The sequence below is a fragment of the Camponotus floridanus genome, unplaced genomic scaffold (assembly GCF_003227725.1).
Source record: "Camponotus floridanus strain SB8 unplaced genomic scaffold, Cflo_v7.5 scaffold1, whole genome shotgun sequence".
NCBI classification, from domain to species: Eukaryota; Metazoa; Arthropoda; class Insecta; order Hymenoptera; family Formicidae; genus Camponotus; species Camponotus floridanus.
Window position 1 is genome coordinate 7,070,163 of NW_020229214.1, and position 22,515 is coordinate 7,092,677.

General features: G+C 26.4%; 4 protein-coding genes across 8 annotated transcripts in view; 2 read left to right on the top strand and 2 right to left on the bottom strand.

The window, feature by feature from the left end:
- Positions 1–1,757: 1,757 nt before the first annotated feature.
- Positions 1,758–4,128, bottom strand: LOC105254088 (DNA excision repair protein ERCC-1). The gene is made up of 5 exons (XM_011262580.3): positions 3,867–4,128; positions 3,659–3,774; positions 3,261–3,455; positions 2,990–3,175; positions 1,758–1,969 (listed from the first exon to the last, which is right to left on the bottom strand). The coding sequence occupies exons 1-5, from the start codon at positions 3,946–3,948 to the stop codon at positions 1,778–1,780; spliced, it is 771 nt and encodes a 256-aa protein (XP_011260882.1). The 5' UTR covers positions 3,949–4,128; the 3' UTR covers positions 1,758–1,777.
- A 170-nt stretch (positions 4,129–4,298) lies between these two features.
- On the top strand, positions 4,299–8,431 carry LOC105254097 (STAM-binding protein). The gene is made up of 8 exons (XM_025407672.1): positions 4,299–4,740; positions 5,397–5,495; positions 5,913–6,134; positions 6,556–6,726; positions 6,931–7,234; positions 7,353–7,465; positions 7,721–7,823; positions 8,187–8,431. Exons 1-8 carry the CDS (start codon positions 4,619–4,621, stop codon positions 8,250–8,252), a joined length of 1,200 nt encoding a protein of 399 aa, XP_025263457.1. The 5' UTR covers positions 4,299–4,618; the 3' UTR covers positions 8,253–8,431.
- Positions 8,432–10,073: 1,642 nt separating this feature from the next.
- Positions 10,074–11,823, bottom strand: LOC105254090 (CDGSH iron-sulfur domain-containing protein 2 homolog). Its single transcript, XM_011262581.3, has 4 exons — positions 11,629–11,823; positions 11,383–11,477; positions 10,661–10,777; positions 10,074–10,282 (listed from the first exon to the last, which is right to left on the bottom strand). The coding sequence occupies exons 1-4, from the start codon at positions 11,777–11,779 to the stop codon at positions 10,193–10,195; spliced, it is 453 nt and encodes a 150-aa protein (XP_011260883.1). The 5' UTR covers positions 11,780–11,823; the 3' UTR covers positions 10,074–10,192.
- Positions 11,824–12,307: 484 nt separating this feature from the next.
- The window catches only part of LOC105254091 (PH and SEC7 domain-containing protein 2), a 28,037-nt gene continuing 17,829 nt past the window's right edge, over positions 12,308–22,515 (top strand). For 2 of the 5 annotated variants that reach the window (XM_011262582.3, XM_011262587.3), the window contains exons 1-3: positions 12,309–13,026; positions 20,315–20,381; positions 22,224–22,277. In XM_011262582.3, coding sequence (XP_011260884.1) covers positions 12,871–13,026; positions 20,315–20,381; positions 22,224–22,277 — 277 coding nt within the window. In that variant the 5' untranslated portion in view covers positions 12,309–12,870. Of the gene's footprint in view, positions 13,027–19,379; positions 19,584–20,314; positions 20,382–22,223; positions 22,278–22,515 lie in introns of those variants that run through there. The other 3 variants (XM_011262583.2, XM_011262586.3, XM_011262584.3) reach the window with 3 other exon arrangements.

Here is a 22,515-nt window from a genome sequence, read left to right on the forward strand (position 1 = left end):
ATTTGTAGCGTCTCGTCTCAGTCAAGAAATCAATCTTTGAAGTGAATCTTTCTCTTGCAAAATAAATTAGTTTTTCTTATACCACTTTCTCTTTCTCATGTATACATTCAATATTAGTTATTAATAAAATATTAATAAAATATATCACAAAATTCTTTTTTAAGTTGATAGTTTAATTATTATAAATGTCAATTAAAATAATTATAAAATTTAATTAATTTATAAAGTTATAAAATTATTTTTGCTAAAAATATATAACATATTGTGACTTATATATAAATTTTTATTAATTTATATTAATTAGACTGATATAAAAAATGTTTCCAGTGAAATATGTTTTCGGCATATAACTATATTAAAAATGTAAGTGATATAAAAAAACTAATTTATTTTGATGCATAAAATGTGGGAAAAAGATTTACATAATTTCTAATGCCATAATTTTATATGATGTAATAAGAAAACTGGAATCTGAAAATGAAAAATATGAAAGAATATATGGTAATATCTACATATATGCATACATACATTTACATATGTGCACAATACATACATATGGATAGTGTGTGTGTATATATATATATATATATATATATATATATATGTATATATATATATATATATATATATGTATATGTATACAATATATATAAACTGTCATACTTTTTATATTTTATATTAAAGTACTATCAAAGAGAACCCTCAGACATGCAATGTAAAATACACATATAAAACATACATAATATATAAAAAATACATATATAATATATATAAAATAATATATATAATATATATAAAAACAAAATTTAAAATTCTGATAAAAAACATAAAAAAATATAAAGAAATATGCGCATATATTATGTGTGCGTGTGTGTGTGTGTGTGTGTGTGCGGGGTGAAATAATTATTCCTAATATAAAATATAAGAATTATTTCTCTTTATTTTTATATATTTAATAATAGATATCTATTAAAGATCGTGTGTAAAATATGTAATACATTTGTTATTATAATTTTATAATTGTTAATTGAAACGATCATGTATATAACTTGGGAGATAAACAATTTTATTGTATACACATAATAATGGAAAATTCTGTAATTCTATAAGTCATATTTTTACAAATCATGTAAATAATTGAATTTATTGTATTCAAATGTGCATATAAAAATAATTGAATAATATTGAAATAACAATAATGCTTAACAAATATTTTCTCCCTTTCCAATAATTTTTATCTCTATTTAGAAATTAGCTATAAATATCTTAATGGAGATATTCTCGGTAAAAAACAAAGTTTTAGTAATGATATAAATATATTTTGTATTTCATAAAGAGTGGACATATATTTTTAGGCAAAAAAAATAGAAGAAAAAGAAAAAAGCTCTCCCTCTTTCTCTCTTTTCCTCTCTTTCTCTTTCATGTAATTTAGTGTTCATTTTTGCTAAAAATTTCTTCAATTTTTGAAAACAATCAAATTTTTTTTAAATATTCAATCATAAACAATTATATAAGATATTTAAGATTAAAATTATTTACATCACATTTTCGTAAAAATTTATAAATTTAATTTTTAATTCGAAGAAGAAAATTGAAATTATTATTTATGATTTATTTTCAATACAATTTATATAAAAAGTGTTATATATATAATTTCAATATTAATATCATTCAATCTTTTTGCAACACTACATTTAATTATTATTTAATCACTACAATAATCTCAATTAAATAAGATTTTTTATATTCATTAATATTATTCATTTTATAAAAAAGTTTATGAAGTACGTAGAAAAGATTCATGCAAAACTTTATGAAGTTTTTGAGCTTTGTGTAATCCAAATCCAGGACATAAGGCTAGTGTATTTGGTTGTGTTTTCACAATATCAGTCAATGTGCCAAAAGTTGTTAGAAGTGTTGTTGCATCAGTTTTGTTGATAGATCTTACTGTTGTTAAAGCATTAACCAACTGCAACAAATAAATAAATAAATATACAGGGTCTACCAAAAGTGTGGAAACCCCTAAATATCTCGGAAAATATACGTTTTACAGAAAAGTGTTTCCAACAAAAGTTGTAGGGTTTAAGAAGATCTATATACTGATTCTATCAGTTTGACCTTGGATGGCGTCGTCAAGGTCAGGTCAAGGTCACATTGACTTTTTTAAATGACACCCCCTACATTTGATTGCATATTCTTATAGCTTAATTCAAGAGCTTTCCAAAACACTATAATAATGTTCATTTTTATTAAGTACTTTGCGAGTTATGAGGGTTGAAATAATTTCTTAATTTTACATAAACCATAAAATATCTAGTAAACCATTCATTTTTCGATTATCTTACCTTCATACTTTTATGTACAAAATAATGAAAGGAATCAATTGGTGTAAAGAAAACATACAGTTGTTTTTAAGAAAAAATATGGAATTGTTAATTGCAAATTACATATTTTTTCTTAGAAACAACTATGTGTTTTCTTTACACCAATTGATTCCTCTCATTAATTTGTACATAAAAGTATGAAGGTAAGATAATCGAAAAATGAATGGTTTACTAGATATTTTATGGTTTATGTAAAATTAAGAAATTATTTCAACCCTCATAACTCGCAAAGTACTTAATAAAAATGAACATTATTATAGTGTTTTGGAAAGCTCTTGAATTAAGCTATAAGAATATGCAATCAAATGTAGGGGGTGTCATTTAAAAAAGTCAATGTGACCTTGACCTGACCTTGACGACGCCATCCAAGGTCAAACTGATAGAATCAGTATATAGATCTTCTTAAACCCTACAACTTTTGTTGGAAACACTTTTCTGTAAAACGTATATTTTCCGAGATATTTAGGGGTTTCCACACTTTTGGTAGACCCTGTATAATATATAATAATATATATAATATTATTATATAAATATAATATAATATATAATAAATAAATATATACTATATAAATATATAAATATAAAAAAAAATATAATATAATTACCTTTTGATAGGGTGCTGTATTGCTGCGTTCCATGATATCATCAGGGGGTTTGGTCTCGTATCTTTTATAAGTTTCAATAATTTTTCCTGCATCCTCTGCACTCCACGCTAACATTATTGTCATGTCTGCCAGAATGGATATTCTTGTTAGATGTTTCAAAGCATGATGGGGATCAGCTACATCAATCTAATTACATAAAAAGATTTAACTTAAGCAACAAAAGATTACAAAGATAATTCAATTTGTATATATATAAATTAGTTATATGTACCTGCACAAGGAGTACTCGCAAATTGTAAGCATTGCCTAACAATTTGAGTCTCTCATGAATGTAATCAGGATTGAGTTGGTGGTAACGGATAGATAAGAAAAGAGCACATGTAGTTTTTCCCATTATATAGTCTGGTACAATGTCAGAATATTCCCACGAAACATTTGTTATAAACTTTAGCAATGGATTACCCTTCTACAAAAACATTATTAATTTTTACAAATTTTTAAAATTAATAATTTATAATTTTGTTTATAAATATCAGTAAAAGTTGTTTTAAAGTTTATTAATAAATTTATTCTATAAAAACCTTATCAACTCTAATTGGCGCAAAATACTAAAAATATTTTCTTATATTTTACCTTAACATTTTATACAATGCAATAAAACTACATTACCTGTTTTGGATTGACTAAAACAACATTAGATATATGGGAAATTATTGCTGTAGAAGTTTCAGGAGATGGCAATTCTTCCTTGAAAAACTCGGATTTCTTCAAGTTACTAAAAGCAGCTGGAAAAAAAATTGTTATAAGACTCATATATAAATAAATCGTAACAGATTTATAATAAAATTTTCTAAACAGACACATACATATAACTTACATTGGAAAGATGTAATTCTAGCTTGTTTCGGTGCAGAGACATTATTCAGATCTTCTGTATTTTCTATAGAAAGGTTACTCATATTCTCTCTCTATTAACTTAACTAGAAAGCAGAAGTGCTGCTTACAATAAAAGTTCTAATCATCTACTTCATCGTTCTCAATCTAATCTTTCTTTCCATACATATCAAACAACAAAAAATTAATAAGCATACGCAATACACAATACGAAAGAGAGTAAAATGAAATAAAATTTTAGAGAATTTGAACGAAACAGCTGATTTAAGATAAAGGAGATATTAAGATAAAGGAGACGAAATTTAGAATAAAGGGATTTTACAATAGAGAAAATTTACTTTAGCCAAAATGATAGGGTCTGTTCTTTTTAGCTGCACTGCTACACTAGTGCAATAAGTTAGAAAGAGACAAACATACTTTCTTTCACTCTACTAATTGCACTAGTACAGCAGTGCAACTAAAAAGAACAGGTCTATAGACTTAACCTAGCAGAACTCAAATTATCATTCATATATACATAAGTATACTGTCAAGAGTGTCAAGTACGGTGAATCAGGGAGATAAAGAATTTGAACAATTATCATATTTTCTCCCATCTCGAATATCGAAAGGGCATTGTAAAAATATCTGAAGAATTCGTCGTTAAACAATTTGGAGAAAGTGAATGTCTTTTTTTCACAAGCGCTTGTCAATCTGTCAATGTTGAAAATAGATTTGCATTAACTTAAAAATATAATGGATAAGAACAGGCAACTTCCTTGGAAGGAAATGGGTATTACAGATCCCAAGGAACGAGTTAAGAATCTTTCAGAGCAGGCTTCCAAAGTGGAAATTGATCCGAATATCCCACCCGAACGGTAAAAGATATACATACTTCATTAGATAAAAATCATAAAATATTATTTTAAAACTCTTAGAATTTTCAAAAAGATTTCAATGCACGAGGAATTAATTTTTTTTATAATATTTGACCTTTTGATCAGTTTTAAAATTAGGAGTTATCGGTTCAAAATTGTGTTATCAAATCATAACTGCAGCTTATTCTATCTCTCTTTTATGCTTTGTGATAGACTTCTTAAAATTTTTAAAATCTTTATAACAAGTTCTTTAAATGAAAAATTAAATAATGCATGTATATATTGTAAGATTTCAAAGAGAAGATAAAAAAATAAATGTAAGAAAAAACAAATCTCTTCAAAATTTATTATAGCAAATTGTAAATTAAACTAAAGATTTAGTATTTTAATATATTATAAGATTAATATATTTATTATATCTAAACATATATATATTAGAATATTTTAAGAAATATTTAGGATAATATTTATACACAGAAAACATGATAAGAAATTATAAATAAAAATTATTAAAGTTATTTAAACTTAATTAAAAAAGATTATATATATATATATGATATATAAGATTATATATATATATATATATATATATATATATATAACTTTATATTAACATATATAATTTTTTATATTTATTTATTATTTTTTATTTATAGATATTATCGCAGTGGAATAGAACTGATCAGATATGCAGACATGAATACGCAAGATGGCAGCTATGAACAGGCTTTCGTACTATATATGAAGTTTATAACGTAGGTAATAATTAAATTATAAACAATCAATCTCACTCCTTAACTTTTCTCTTTTTATTTTTGAAATTATTCAATATATGTACATAGTATATATACTGTGTATGGTATAGGTAAATTGCCTACAGTACTTTGAGAAGTGATTTGAGACCCAAAAAGAAGAAAAAAAACTTTATAAACATGGAGCTATATATTTTTTATTAAATTTTAAAATTTAAATTTAAATTATACATTTAAAAATTTTAATTGAAATTAAAAAATTCTAATTTTAATTTTTAAATCATATATATATATATATATATATATATATATATATATGTATGTATAATGTATATATAGTATATATACTATTTATAAAATTATATTATCGAATATTAAATATAATAAACATTACATTTTAAGTATTTTGTATTGTAATAGGCTTTTTGTAGACAAAATAATACACCATCCACAATATAATCGTGTACCAAACAAGGATAAGATAATGAATAAGCGTACCTTAAGAATTGTCATTCCTAAAACTGAAGAATTGAAAAAACAATTGTTGGTGCAATATCAGGCAGAGTTAGACAAATATTTGGACGATTTAAAAGAAAGAGAAAAAATCGAAAAGGAACGTTTGAAACAAGAAGAGCTTCAAAGGTATATATAAATTTTTATATATTGATATAAAATTTGAGTTATTTTTTTTATGTATAGATTAAAATTATGTACAAATATAATTGTAATATATTGTGTGCAAAAATATATATACACACACACATACACACATATACATAATTAAGTAGTATAATAAATAATTAAATTGGAAAGAAAAGAATATTTTTTTACATACAAGAAATCTTTAATACATAGTTTTCATGACAAAAAAATTTATTCAAATTTTTTCTATGAAATAATTACTTATATTTAAAATTGTTTTTAATTTTCAATTTAGTTTAGAAATTTTAATATTATATGTTTTTAATAATAAACTCATATAAATAATTTATTTTCTTATTATGTTTTTATTTTTCAATGTTTATTATAAGAAATTAAATGTTAATGTTATATTTTTGCATAGGCAAAAGGAAGAGGAAGAAAAAAGAAATAAAATAGCAGCTTTGGCTGCTGTTGAAGCAGCGAAAGCTGCTGTCAGTGTAAATGTGGTCGTTCCAGAAATAAAAGAGTTACCTTCCATAATGCCATCCAAGATTGGAAGCTCTATGAGAAATGATAAAACACATAAGGACATGTAAGTTTAGTTGTTTAAAAAATAACATATTATCATTATATTATTTACTATCTATTTTTGCTTTAATCATAAGATTTAATATTGTAAATTATTAGTTTTTTTATAGTTTTAAATTAGAAAATTTATATAAATAAAATATAAAATATTAAATAAATAATTTTTCATATTAAATGTACATATTTTTGCCATGTATATTTTCTTTAGAAGGCCGATGGTGGATCGTTCTACAAAACCTTCTTTATTGACGAGCGATGGATTATCTTTGCGCGATGTTATTCTGCCAACTAAATTAATGCAAGACTTTTTAACGCTCGCCTTTAGCAATACGATGGGCAATAAAGAAACATGTGGTATTCTGGCTGGCAGATTGGAACGAAATAAATTGTTAGTGACACATCTATTGATTCCAAAACAAACTGGCACTCCAGATTCTTGCACCACACATAATGAAGAAGATATCTTTGATTATCAGGACCAGCACAACCTTATCACTCTTGGTTGGATTCATGTAATTTTTACTTACTTATTTTTAATTCTTTTCAAACGAATCGCTAAAAAAATCTAAGTCTTTTTTATATAGTATTTTATAACTAATTATATTTTATATATAATGTTACATTATATAGACACACCCTACGCAAACTGCATTTTTATCAAGTGTGGATCTGCATACGCACTGTGCTTATCAGCTTATGATGGCCGAAGCAATAGCGATAGTTTGTGCACCTAAATATGATGAGTATGTAAACAGAAATAAATAGAAATAAAAACAGAAAAAAATATATAATTATAAAATATATAATTATAAAAATATATAATTATTATAAAAAGTGAAAAGATGTAATAATAAATAACAAAATAGGAATAATTTTTTGTATTATCAACTTAAAACTTAAAAACTAAGTCAAAATTTATCTTGAATTTTTATGATTTATTACAATATATGATATAATGTATAATTATTATAATGATTTATTATAATGATTTTTTACAGAACAGGATTTTTTATGTTAACGCCGGATTACGGTTTGGATTTTATCGCAAATTGCAGACAAACAGGATTTCACCCCCATCCTACTGAACCACCGCTGTACAGGGTAGATATATTACAATCATTTAATAATATTTCAAGCAATAAGTAATTGAAGTTTAATCAATTAATGATAATAATTAATCAAATATTGTATTTAGATATATGTATAAAAAACTATTAAATTTAACAAAAAATTGGAGAGAAAAAATTTATATAAGAATTTAAAATGTGTTTATATATATGTATAAAATTTATTACGCACACACACATTATTTCTATAAAAAAATATTAATAAATATAATAGATATGATAGATATGATAAGATATAAATATTTACAATTGATAATTCATAATTTCAATAGTAATTAATATCATTTTTTTTGCACCATTATGTATATAAATACATTTTACGTTTTTGTTATTTCAGAAAGCAGGACATTGCAAATTGGATGTAACTGCATTTATCGAAGTCGTAAACTTACAAAGAAAATGATACATGTCAGATGCAGGATAATATATATTTTACTGATAAATATTTTTACAATTAAATACAGATACAATTTGCAATAAAAATAGAGTCTTGTTACACAATTAGCACATAAATGCGCTAATACTAAAATGAAGAGCAAATCGTTTAATCAGTCTGAAAATATTGTATGAATTATATTTATATTTAAAATAAAGTGTTGTAAAATTTGCAATGAAAAATTCATAATATATTATATTTGTAAACGAAAGATAGTGACAAAGAATAAATAAATAGAGATTATTATTATATCAAAAGAAGAGAGTTAGAGAATGCAAAGAATAATTATTATTAATTTTCAAATCTGAGAAAATAATATTATTTATATATATTTATATTATATTACATTATATTATATTTATATTGAACATTATATGAATATATTAATAAATATTCAATTTATTTATTGTAATTATATTTGCAAAATTATTAAACAAATGAATTTAAATTGTGTATGTCGTATAAACAAAATTAAATTTTATATATATATGTATAAAGTTAAATTGCGTCGTACAAATTTTGTTATTATAATAATATAAATTTTCTTTATTTTAATATTTTATTGTTTTCATAAGGAAGAATTTTTTAATTTCTCTTTTATATTTCTTCTTTATAATCTTTACTTGAAACATTCTTCAAAAAACATATTTTTATACAGATCAAATTTTTATGTCACAAACAAATTATTCAACAAATTAATCAAGGAACATTATATGGTATTATTCCCATAATTGAATAAAAAATGTAACTTATGTGTATGTATTATGTACTTTAATTTATAATTCATTATTAAATATTAAATTTAGTTTAAATATGAAAGTTGTTTTTTCTTTATATAACTATATGAATGAGTTTTTATTTTATTGTTAAGTTTTTAATATTTATTTAATTTCTTTTATAAGATGCATGGTGATTTAAATAATTTCAAAAGTCAAAGTAGATATATTATAGCTTTTCGTACATAAAAATTGCTCATATATATAAAATTTGTAGTTTGTGCCTTTTGAGAAAAATAAGAGTATTTAAAGTGTTACAACTCTAATTACATCATTGTAATATATCTTTTTTTACATTAATAAAATTATTTACAATATGCAAACATATAGATATATTAGATGCTTTATTAAAATAAAGATTTATTGTGACACTATATTTATATATATAAAATATATATAAATATGTAAAATTTATTATTAATAACACTGCCACTGTAGGCACTAATGTATAAGTTGTACAAATCTCAATACATAAAAAATAATAAAAAAATTATTGGTAAATAAAGTAAATAAAATAATATGAGAAAGATTTGTATTTATACTTAATAATACTATACTACACTTGTATTTATACTTAATAATACTATACTACAAAATCAAAATGAATTATTTTTTATGGAATTTATATATTTTGTTAAGAATAAAATCGATATAACAAATTCTCAATTAGCAGTTACAATAACATAAATATATTAATTAAAAGTATTATAGTGTTAGTAGATAGTCTGTATATATGATATATATATTGTTTTGTTGAAAAACAAAAAATCAAATAATCATCAAGTTTAACATCGAATGTATATAAAATAACTTATTATCAATTTTATTTAATTATTAATTACTTATTCAAATTCAATAATTATTTATTACAATAAAAAATCACCAGAATATATATTAAAATAAAATATATCGGGAGGATATATATACAAATATATTTCAAAAACAATTTATTTACAAACCCTCACTTAGTATCCAGATATTTTAAAAAGCAAATTGATAAACACGAGGAGTGTTTCTTTCGTAAGATTTATCTACAAAGGGGCGATAAATTTATTTATCTAACCTCTCATTATATATTTATCTACAATATAGTGAGCAAATAGATATTTTACAGCAATAAAGAGATTGTAATTAATCTTTCTTGTTTGTGATAACGAGCGGACCCACATTGTCGTTATGCTCTTTGTTGTGACGTCCATGAGTACCATCGCAATATGGCCACTATGTATAAAAAGTGATTATAAGAATATGTACATGTAGACGTAGGTATAAAATATTTAGAAGATAAGAGATGAAACCATAATTCTTGTACAATTCTTACAATATTTTAATTATTTTAAACATAGATAATTTATATAAAAAATATTTAAACATGTAGTTAATACATATTTACATTATAAATATTATATAAATACACTTGGAGCATTATACAATTTATGTTTAATTATTAATGTTCAATAATTATTACACAATGTATATTCTCTAGTTATATGGAATCTTTAGTTATGTAGGTTACATATTAAAAGATAATAAAATCGAAATAGATGTATTATTTGCATTTTGCTAACTTTAAAAATAGTAGTACAGAAAAAATCTTACGTTTTCCGATTTCCAGCAGCGACAGAATGCAGCTTTTTCAGAGATATCTTCAATATCGATAGTATCCACTACTTTAGCAACATCCTTCTTTATTTTGACATTAACACGTCCACATGGCTGTAAAAAGGTAGTTGATCAGAATGCTTATTATTGCTTTTATTATTAATATATTTTTATTATTTCATACGATACAGTTATGATCTTATGAATTATGAGTATAGATCTTATAGATATTGAAAAGTATATAGTATACACATTCATATTTATATACATATATGCATATGTATTTACATACATGTAATGTATACTTTTGAACACTTTGAGAAAGACACATATTTAAAAAATATGTTTTTTTGTCTAACCTCTTCCAGATACTGCTTCTAATGCAAAAGTTACGTTCACATATCTATAAGATCTATAGTTGTGAGTTCAATTTGCGTACATGTATAGAGAAAGGCTATAGATATAAAGAATATTTTACATGACATATGTTAAAAATAAAAGAAAAAGTGCAAAAGGTGTAGTGAAAAAATACAGACTTGAAATTATCGACTCATAGTTTGCACCAAATTCACGACAAATTTACCAATAACGGCGAATTTCAAGAGAGTTATGATTCGGAAATAACTTGCCAAGTAACATGACACTATTAATGAACCATCGTAGACTCTTATCATCGTCCTCGTGACACTTTCTACAATGAGTAAGCACGAAATACTCACCGCAGGTCTACCGTGGGGACAAAATGCCCTGTAAGACATATATCCTAATCCCGTAAGAAGGGCAGTGGGTGGCAAAAGGGCGAACCAATCTCGTACTAATATTAATAAAAAAAAGAAGAAAAATATGAATTATTAATGGAGAGAATTTAACAATCTATTAAATTGAAAGGTTATATCGAGGCGTGGAAAATGAAATAAAATTGATTGCGCTAAAGTAAAGCATAAAAGGTACACGGTGAAAATTACTTCCTAAACGAAACCATCCGCCTATCGAATTTGGAATCGGTAGGCCGGCCAAATAGTTCGGGACCGATACTTTGACGAGATGTGAGACCGACTCCATGTTCGCTCGGCTAACTGAAATGGGAGATGATAGGATAGGACCAATAGCCAGCATTCACCAACAAAATTATGTAGAATCAAGTTTGAGAGAGAGGGAGAGAAAGAGAGAGAGATTCTTTCCGTGTTCAAAATCCTACTGTTATACGCACAATTTTCTCACTTTAAATTATTTATTATGCATGATTGAGAGAAGTGATGTTGACGATGATCATTTTTATACAAGCTATTCACAGCCCGATGTATCATTGGTTGATGAATGATATTACCGTCGATAAAACAGATAAATTATCGATGGTAGATAAAGACATTTCCTTGATATTCGCATCTCGAGCGACATCTGGCGCGCGCGTTGAAAGACCCGAGACACGCCCGCTAAGGCTAATATTACATTTGTTGATAGAAAATTTCTAATAAAAATTCCAAAAATTATTATTCCGCAGCCAATCAATGCTTAAAAAATTTGTCATCGACAAATGCAATATTAAGTTAACGTCCCTGACGCCGCTGATCGCGCCTCGCGCTCGCGCCCCGTCATTGGTAGGCGGCGCGATTGCAGGGGGACCCGGTAACGAGGTGAAGGACCGGTAGTGCGCGCAAGTGGCGCCGCACGCTCGTTCAACGTTCAATCAGTCGCGAGGTATTTGCCGGCCAGACGAGAGAGATTCGCTTCCGGTATCTCCGCGCGCGTCTCGTCGTCTCGTTCGCGAAATATGTAACTCGCGTCCATCCCGTATCTCTCTATCCGATTATCTCACCCCCTTCCGAGGGAAACGACGTATCCGCGCAGCGCGAATCTCGAGTCTCGAGCGGCTCGAACTCGACGGCGCTCCTCCTCTCTCTTTCCCTCGGCGTCGAATGGGAGTGGGAGCGAGAGAGAACGAAAGCGACTGTCGATCGTTTCGCAGTGCGGCGCGAGGAAGGGGGGAGGGCGCCTCCCCGTCCCGCGCGTGGGTGTGCGTGTGCCCGTGGGATAGGTACGTCGTCGTCGAGTGACAGAAAGGCGGAAGACGAGAGTGACCCAAACAAAGATCGTTGTCTTCATCTCGCCGAGAGATCGAGCGAGCGAGCGCGAGATAGTGATAAAAGAAAGAGGAACGTGGAGGCAGGGGCAAATGACAGGCGAGAGGTGAGGATCAATGTGCCGCGATGGCTGAGGAGGAGCTGCTGGTCACCCTGTGCCGCGGCGACTCCGGTGGCTCATTCGGCTTTTCGTTGCTCGGCGCCTCGGCGTCGGCGGGCCTACCGGCCGCCCACGTCATCTACGATATCGTTGAGAATTCACCGGCGGCCAACAGCGGCAAGGTAAGATGGAGCAAGCTTGGAATTTGGAATCGAGTTTTCGCCGTAAGGTCGATTTTCGCGTACGATTGCCACGGGAGATTGATCCCTACGGATAAACAATTGTCGCGAGATCGATTTCCGCGCGCGCGCGCTCGTGATTTTTGCATAGGAATTAAATGCGCGAGTGATTTTCACGAGAGATTTGCTCACGCTCGTTATTACACTTTTACGCGCCAAAGAAATTGATCCTTCACGATAAATAATTTAATAAAGCTGTCTTCGATTAGTAGGGAAAATTGTCAACCGCATACTTGCGAGTATATCGACGAAATGCTACATTTTTTTGTAATTTTGTCGATTTTGTGCGGTCTAGCGAGAGAAGAAGCGATCCTATTGAAGATAAAGCGATATGTTACATATCTTTGCATCTGCATATCTGCATTCTTGAAATTCTTAAAGACAAAAAAAATCAGAAATTAAATTGTCACAAAAATATACGAGTTCTCTAAAATGACATTATTCGCTTAAAAGAAAATGTTACTTTTACGATATTGATTAGGACAGTTTGATTTACCGATTCTCGGGTAATTTGTTTTTTCTTCTTTTCCGTTTTGAGAAAGGGATATCCTCAGACTCGATTCGCGAGTATTGATTGTAGCCATGTATCTTCCCAACATTTTGTACAATCTATGAAGAAGAGTGTGAATGTAAAGATTATATACTTTGATACTTCTCCCTCAAGAAGAGAACAATGCTGTGTTCTTTGATTCCTTCTTCTTTAAAATATACACTCGATATACATGGATAAAAAGTCGATCAGAATGACAAGTATATTCTAAACAATCGCAATACTTTGAGTGTATGAAAATGCTCTGCACTATTTTATTTTAGTTTTAGACTCGATATTCTTTTACGACACAATATTGCTCATTACATGTTTCCTTGTAGACTTTTTATTCTTAATATTTGTACTACATAATTAGCAAATTAATTAGTAAATTATATTTTAATTGTTGCCTAAGAGTTTATAATGAAAAATTGAAACTTCTAAATTATTTGTTTATAACTATATATATATAGATATCGTATTTATTTCTTTTACAAATATTCAAGTATAAATTAATACTAGAAAAACTAAATGTTTCCAGTAGATTTTTAAAAATATATTTATTATTTATAAATAATTTTATATTTGCGTTATTTTTAAATAAAAATTCTATTAAATTGATAATATTACTTATAATATTTAATAAATAATACAAAAAAAAAGTTCGAAATAACGAAATTCTTAAAGATTCATGACACTTAAATACATGTAAACTTTAAATTAATAAATAATAATAAAAGATAAATTTATTTCTTTATTCACATTATCATCAAATATTACACGATGCAGAAAAAGATAAAAAAATTATGTAAATAAAACAATTAAGTGCGGGATTAAAGCACTTTCTATCGTTGTAGATAAAAATCCTAAATATATATTTTGATAGAATAGACATTGCTATTATAAAGTTGCACATTTAGTCTTTGGCTAAATTTAGTTTTGAGATTGAAACGAAGAAAAAAATAACAAGACAAGATGAACGATGTATATGTGTGTGTGTACGTAAAACAAGAATGCACCAGCTGCATTCTTTCTGCATGGCGACACAGTTTCGCAAATAATTTTTGAATAATTGATCAGAAGTTTTATGGATAAATTTTCACAGAGAAATTACACAGATGAATATTGAGACACAAATGGAATAACTAAAACGGTAAATTGAAATTTACTTCTGCAGAAAAATATGAAATTAAAATTACTTGTTATAAAAATATGATACGTATGAAATAAATCTTTCATTAAAATTAATATTTTTTAATTTTATAAATTTTTAATAAACACGGAATGTCCGGCGGTAAAAAATTGGCAACGAATTTTTTAGAAATTTCCAATACATAAAAAACTATTTAGGCAAAGAGAAAATTATAAAAGTTAATGAAATAAAAAACAAATTACACACAATTAATTTTTGAAGTAGAAAATAATTAAAATATTTACGCTTTAAAGTTTATCTTTATTTTATTTTAAACAATATTGCACCGTGAAAGATTGATTTTGATTCGTTTTACGCTTTTCAATCAATTGACTTTTTAACAAAGAAATCTGTTTTTCACGATCATTAATTGCTCCGAGAAAGATATTGAGTCTTCTGAAATCGTTAGGTATAGTTTCCAACGTGCAAACTTCGAAATATGGACAGCTGGTCCAAACTGGTCCGTCATCCCAGAGCAGATCTAGCCCTCCGATTCTGATCTCACGACCACTAAAGTGACCCTCAGTCCCCAAAAAATTATCAATTTATTTACGCGAAATTCTTTTCGTCAAGAGATTTTTTATATAAAGATATTTCTATTTAAAAAAATGTTTTATACACACCCACAATTTTGTTCCTCATTATATAGAGAAAAAAATGATTTTAACTCATTGATTGTACCTCAAAGTCGAGGACGTTGAGAACGTCGTCAATTAGGTCGAACTTGAGACGATGATCCTCGTTGTCCGTGCCTGTTAAGGCGGGGGATGCATTGACTTCCAGCAGCCAAGGCTGCAGATCATCGCTGAGTAACACGTCGTAGCCGTAGAGTTCGAAACAGTTGCGATCCTGCATCATAGCTGGTTGCACTGCTAGTAGACTTGCCATTATTACAGCTGTGTATAAATATTAGATTAAATATAAACAGGATGAATAATATAAAAATATAAAATTAAATGTATACAGGGTGAATAACGTAAAATTATTATATGCATATGTAACATATTAATTTATTATTATTATATTTATTATATTTATTATATTAATAATATTATATAATAATAATTTTTTATAAATTAATGTTTTATAATTATTATAAATTTTCTCTATAACTTAATCACGAATACCTGTGATACGTTGCATCAAGTTTTCAACTACTTCCGTTCCGTGATCAGCTATCAAATAATTCTTGAGCTTGCATAAAGCCCATTTGCAGTCGTCGCATTTCTCATTTTCACTCTCTATTGAAGAGACATTTTCAGCATTTTGACGTGCCTTCAGCTGTATCGCCATATTCGTCAAGTGTACCCTGTTATCTTCAATATTCTTCAGATCGAACAATCGGCTACATAAACGAGCAAAGCCTTCTCTAGCTAGCCATACCTTTAGAGGGTGAAATGAAGTCACTAATACGTATATACGCAAGTCGAATTTTCGTCCTAAAATCAAGAATTTATCCTTCGTTGTTGAATGAAAATGATACTTGAAAATCTAGTACAAATGGAATCAAATTCGAACAATTTAATATTAATAATAATGAACAATTTAGTATTGCAATTTTTAAATTAATTTGTAATCTGTTTAATAATAACATACTACTTTCATTAGCGTGAATCAGTGTATTATCACTGAAAAACAGTAAATACTCACTGATTACAAGCAGTTATAAGTACAGCACTGATTACAGTGATAATACACTGATTCACTTTTAGAGAGCACAATTAACAATATTTGAAATAATTTCTATTATATAATTTTTATAATATTTAGTGATAAACTTAATTAGCACACAATTAATATATTTACAATTAATTGTACAATCTCTATAATTACAATATGGCAGATTCTTTTAAAATATTTCATCTGTTATTACATTTAGATATTTACTAAGAATTTAATGTGAAATACATACATATGTGTGAAATACATACACACACACACACACACACACACATACACATACATTTTATATATTAAACATCTTTTGTGTATGTACATTGTAATTTAGTAATCATTAAATATATGCATGCATACATGCATATATGTATAATTGTTTAATAATATTTAAAAAATTACAATGCACATACGAAAGATGTTTAATATATGTTAAAATTATATTTAGAGTATATTAATTGAACACTCTGCGTTATAAAAGATTTGAATTTATACACCTGCGACGAGATAAGGATTATCTATATATTTCTGAACGACGTAAGTCTCAGTTGAGGTTCCCGGCTGTTGCGGCTTGGTCTCTCTACTCTTCCATTCTATTAGATCCTTTAACTTCCTAAACAAAAAGATGCCTTTGCCTCGCGACCTGGCTGCTGGTTTAACGATCCATATTGCTCCACGTTGTCTGCAATTATCACTAAGTTTTAAATTCGTATATTGTAATCTGACAAAAATTTTACGATGATAATTTATGCCTTGAACATTTTTGTTTATACTTATTATTTGAATACAAAATATCCGAAATACATAAACAAAATTTCCTAAAAATATAAAATGGCTTTTGAATATGAATATATATATATATATATATATATATATATTTATATTTATTTATTTATTTATGTTATGCAACAAATGTAAATATATACATATACACACATACATAATTATGAAGACATTTGATATTTAGATATATAGGTAGATAAAGTTATTATAGAGAAATGATTTATGTTTTATGATTTATATTTTAATATATATAAAAATATAATATTTTAGAAATAAATATTTAAGCAATATAAAATCTTATTTAACACATTTCTATCTAATTTATCTATATACATATGTATCGCATCGATACTTATTGATAAGTACTAACACTCATATATTTGTTGTTTCTTTCTATATATTTCTATATATTTCTATATATTTCTTTCTATATATTTCTTGCGATAAAAAAAATGTCTAATATAATATTTAGATAAAAAGGAGAGAGAGAGAGAAAGTAAACTGAAACTTTAGTAAAGTAAGATATTTAATTAAAATTAATGATAATCAAATTCATTATGATTTAATTAATAATAGATCATGGATAAGTGATTCTACTTGTGATATTCTTCGACAAACATTCGATAGTCATTGGGCAGCTCGAAAGTCACAGGCATGGCTTCACAGATATGAGCCTCAGCCATTTTTCCAGCCCTTGTAAGGATCTTTTTGTAGCGTTTGAGATTACGACACAAGTAGTTCTTACGCGTGAGTTCATAGTGGTTACGGAAATGCGATATTCGTTGGTAAGGACGTAGTTTTTTCCGATCGCTATCCAAAGCCTGTCGTAATACGTCGCCTGTATCGCACCACCACAGATGCCAGTTGACATCTTCGGAATCGACTATCTCGAAAAGTAAAGAGAACAACACTCTAGTTATTCTATACATATCTATGTACAACATGATATATTTATATAGATTTCAAAATATCCCTTCCTCCTTATCTCCTCTCCTCTCTTATTTTTATAAAAGGATGCCTTGAATTTACTGTTTTGACATAAAAAATATAATATCAATTTTACTTATATTTCTTCTAAAAAAGAATGCAATATATTAAAACACTTTGCGATATGAATCGCTATATTTTTTTATATTGTTGTATACTCATTGTTAATAGTAATATATGCAAAATTTAAGTTTACACAAAAGTATGATATTAATCAGGGATCATATATAAAAGTTAATATAAAATATAATATAAAAGATTATAATTGTATAATTAATAATAAAATAAATAAAAAAGTAGTCTCTTATGTACAAAATAAAATAATACATAAAAATATTTTCTCTCCTCTCTTCCATACGTTTTTAATAAATGCTTCTCTTTTTTTTTCTTTTTTAATTAAATGGAATTGTAGAGAAAAATGTAGAGTCTATATAGTACATTGAAAACTTGATTAAATTACCTGGATCCAACCTCTTGCCAACATCACCTCGAGCTGCGTCGAAGAAAAATCACAGCGGAATTTGACGATTCTGTCTTCATCGTTTTGTTTCTTCTTTGGGTCATAAGATTTTTTTTCTCTACGGGATAATTTTATCATCTCAATCTCCGAAGGAATAATTCGCAGATTTTCCGGTATTTCCTGTGTATTATATACATTCATTACTTATCGAAATTATAACTGAATAAATTATTTAGACATGTTGAGAATGATTCGCATTTATTTATTAATATAGCGTGTTCCGAAAATTTTAATTCGTCTTTGAGTGATTCAAATTTTTATTTTATATTAATTATTTTATATAAATTGAGATTAAAATTCAATTTTTCCAAAAAAAAGAAGCTTTTATAATATCAAATAAAATTTAATTAATTTGATCAATTATAAATTTTTCATTCCAAAATATTCCATCAATTTATTTATACACATATACACGTATGCACATATACACATGCATGCATATATACGCACGCGCGTGTGTGTGTGGTGTATGTATGTATGTATATATACATATATAGACTCAACTCATTGCAGATTGGCTTGAGAAAAGTCAATGTCATTGCGAGTCTGAAAATATAATTGGCCACTGGCCGAGTCTTGTATTTTCCAACTCACATTCAATTAGTCGCATTTTGTCGATCTCTTGTCATCGATGCTTGTTCAGTGCAAATAAAGATAAAAGATTTTAAAATCATTGTGTAAAGTGTATCAAAGCTGCTCGAATGCCCAAACTCGCATTTTATTTATCGTGTTGCTTGCAACCTCTTAACTTCTTCCTAGGGAAAAATTCTCGGGGAGATAGATACAATCATATTGAATATATACCATTATATCAGGTGACTTTTTTTGTACAAATTTTCATACAAAAATAAAAAAATTAACATAACAATTTTATAATTATACACATACACATACACGTATTTCTTTTTTATTTTTATTATCCTAATTTTTACATTAAAAAAATTGACTTATGTTAATATTTGTCATATGTGCGCATGTACAATATACATATATTAATTACATATTTCATTTTAAACTTTGAAGTGTTAATTTTTTAAAAACTACAACATTATTAAAAATTAAATATTTAATTTTATATAAGTTATGTTTTTCATTATGTAATGTTTGTATGTAATAATATAGAATATTTTTGGGTATAAAGATTGGATACACACACACACACACATACACAAATCTCACGTTATGCTAAAGAACAATTGGTAGGAGAACTAGTGCAGATAAACTAAAATGCTTTCACTGATTTTTCTTTTATATAACAGGACTCGATTTAGTTGCACTGGCAGCAATGAATTGCATTTTTCGTCAGTCACGTACTTGATGTTAATGTATTAATCAATAGAAAGAAATATTTATACATTATTGTTAATCAGTATTACCAGAGTTAATTATTATTAGAGATATTATAATTAGTTAATTATTTTAATAAACTCAATTATAATATAATAGATGTGTTGAGCAAATTGAATTAATAATAAATATAATCATCAGTCGCATATATTTATTACATGTATCTTTTATAAGAATGCTTTCTCTGCTTAACTTTCAGGTCGAAGCAGGCGATGTCATACTCAGGGTAAATGAAATCGATGTCAACCGATTCAGTACGAAAGAAGGTAAGACTACCGTATTCATTAAATCTAAATGATTAACTTCTAAACTTTAGAAATTTGTTCAATTTGAATTCAATTTTTGTTATTTTATCATTAATTTTTTATTGTGTATATATATAGGATACACACAGGTTCCCTGAAACTTATTTGAATATTATGTCTATATCGCATCAATTATTTTGATTATTTATAATGCATAAAAAAGAATAAAATATAATAAAGTGACAGAATAATATAATATTAATATAATAAAGTGACAGAATGAGAAAAATGACACACCCACATACACGCATGCGTGCGCGTACGCACATGTATACGCAATAATAAGTAATGTAATTATAAAATATATACATATTTAAATTTTTATAACATCATTATTTTACTCTTGATATCATATTTTTTTATTTTTAATTGTAAAATTATAATTAATTAAAAAAATAAGATTATACATAATTAAAATAGTTACTAATTATAATTAAAATCACGTAATCGAAATTATTTAATATAAAAAAATAATTGAAAGATTTTAATATTGATTGTAATGTTAATTGATTAATCGAAAAAAGATATCAGGCCAATTAATTTTTTCAAATATTTCTGCATTTGTTGCTTGTTAAATCTGCTTGTAAATCGGTTAGAGAATTCCTGAAGCTTGATGGTTTTTTTTTACAAATAATACCTACAAATATTATCTACAAATAATTACAGTAGCTGAATATTTTTTTATAATATTATGTTGTTCTGTATAGATTTTTATATAAATCTATTTTCTTTTTCTTTTTACATATTCTTATCACGCCTTTTATCACATTTCCGTAGTTATCAATGGAGATATGTGTCGAATTTTCAATTTCTCAAACTTCAATTTTCATTCCTTTTTAAAAAATCAGTTGCTTAAAGAAAATAATAAATAAATGGGATGATATTATTTCGAAACTGTCATATAATTTGATAGAAAATTACAATCAAATATCGAGTCTAATTTTTAATTGAGGTTTCAGTTAAAACCGAAAAATGGATTAACATGTTGATTTTTATACCTATATCATAATGGTCTTTATATGAAAATTTTATTAAAGGAAAGTCAGAGAAAGATGATTATATTATAACATCAATAATAAAGCAAAATAAATAAATTAAAACAAAATTATTTTATTATACTTTTGGGATACTATCGATATTCCTAAATGCGATCTTTTCATACATGTTCCGATGACCAATCTTTTTGCGTTTATATTTTGTCATAAATTAAACAATATTCATGAAACACAATTTGACATAATTTAATATAAACTATGAATTAATCAAGATTTTAATCTCGTTAATTGACATGACTATCGAAATCGAACTTGATAATACATCAGAAAATAGAATTTGTAAGAAAATTTGTTAAACATATAATTTTGTAATTAACGTAATTATTAAATAATTATTAACAATAATTAGTAATAATTATATATTAATTATATATTAATTTATTATATTGTATTCAATATGTATGATATAAAATCTCAAATTGTTTCTGTTACAAAATTTTATACGAATTTTCTTATATTATACGCAGAAAATAATGCAGCATAAATATTTAATAGAATTTGAAGAGAATGATAACGCGTGTATATTATTACTAAATAACATTATTTATTTATTAATGGAAGAAATAAATTATTATTAATGTTTTAAAATGACACATATGCGCGTGCATCTGTATACGTACAACATGCATACATATACATAAGGTAGATAAAATTTAAAATATGAAAAAAGGCAGAGATAGAAAAGGAAAGTATAAAAGTATATTCGGAATTTTTAGAATAGATTTCTTATGTTGTTGGTCTGTTTCAGTATTGAAATGTTTGCGACTTTCTTCGGATCCCGTCACTCTAAAACTACGAAGGGGTAAGACAAAATTTGTTAGTAACTCGTCTTTGATTGTAGGAAACTTACGATTTTTATGATATTTTTTATTACATGACAAAGTAATTTTTGGCTACATATATAAATAATACCTATATATATATATATATATATATATATATATATATATATATATATATGAACATAATGAAATTATATATAGGTATTATGTATAGACAAAAATACTTTATTTAGGATTTACTTTATTAAGAAATCTAAT

Excerpts from the sequence above, each read along its gene's own strand:
- LOC105254097 (XM_025407672.1), top strand. The coding sequence starts at position 4,619 with ATGGATAAGAACAGGCAACTTCCTTGGAAGGAAATGGGTATTACAGAT. Across the intron at positions 6,135-6,555 it reads AAACAAGAAGAGCTTCAAAG|GCAAAAGGAAGAGGAAGAAA; the intron begins GTATATATAAAT and ends ATTTTTGCATAG. Across the intron at positions 6,727-6,930 it reads GATAAAACACATAAGGACAT|AAGGCCGATGGTGGATCGTT; the intron begins GTAAGTTTAGTT and ends TATTTTCTTTAG.
- LOC105254088 (XM_011262580.3), bottom strand. The coding sequence starts at position 3,948 with ATGAGTAACCTTTCTATAGAAAATACAGAAGATCTGAATAATGTCTCT. Across the intron at positions 3,456-3,658 it reads TTTTAGTCAATCCAAAACAG|AAGGGTAATCCATTGCTAAA; the intron begins GTAATGTAGTTT and ends ATGTTTTTGTAG. Across the intron at positions 3,176-3,260 it reads TGCGAGTACTCCTTGTGCAG|ATTGATGTAGCTGATCCCCA; the intron begins GTACATATAACT and ends TTATGTAATTAG.
- LOC105254090 (XM_011262581.3), bottom strand. The coding sequence starts at position 11,779 with ATGCTGGCTATTGGTCCTATCCTATCATCTCCCATTTCAGTTAGCCGA. Across the intron at positions 10,778-11,382 it reads GTCCCCACGGTAGACCTGCG|CCATGTGGACGTGTTAATGT; the intron begins GTGAGTATTTCG and ends ACCTTTTTACAG. Across the intron at positions 10,283-10,660 it reads GCTGCTGGAAATCGGAAAAC|TGGCCATATTGCGATGGTAC; the intron begins GTAAGATTTTTT and ends TTTTATACATAG.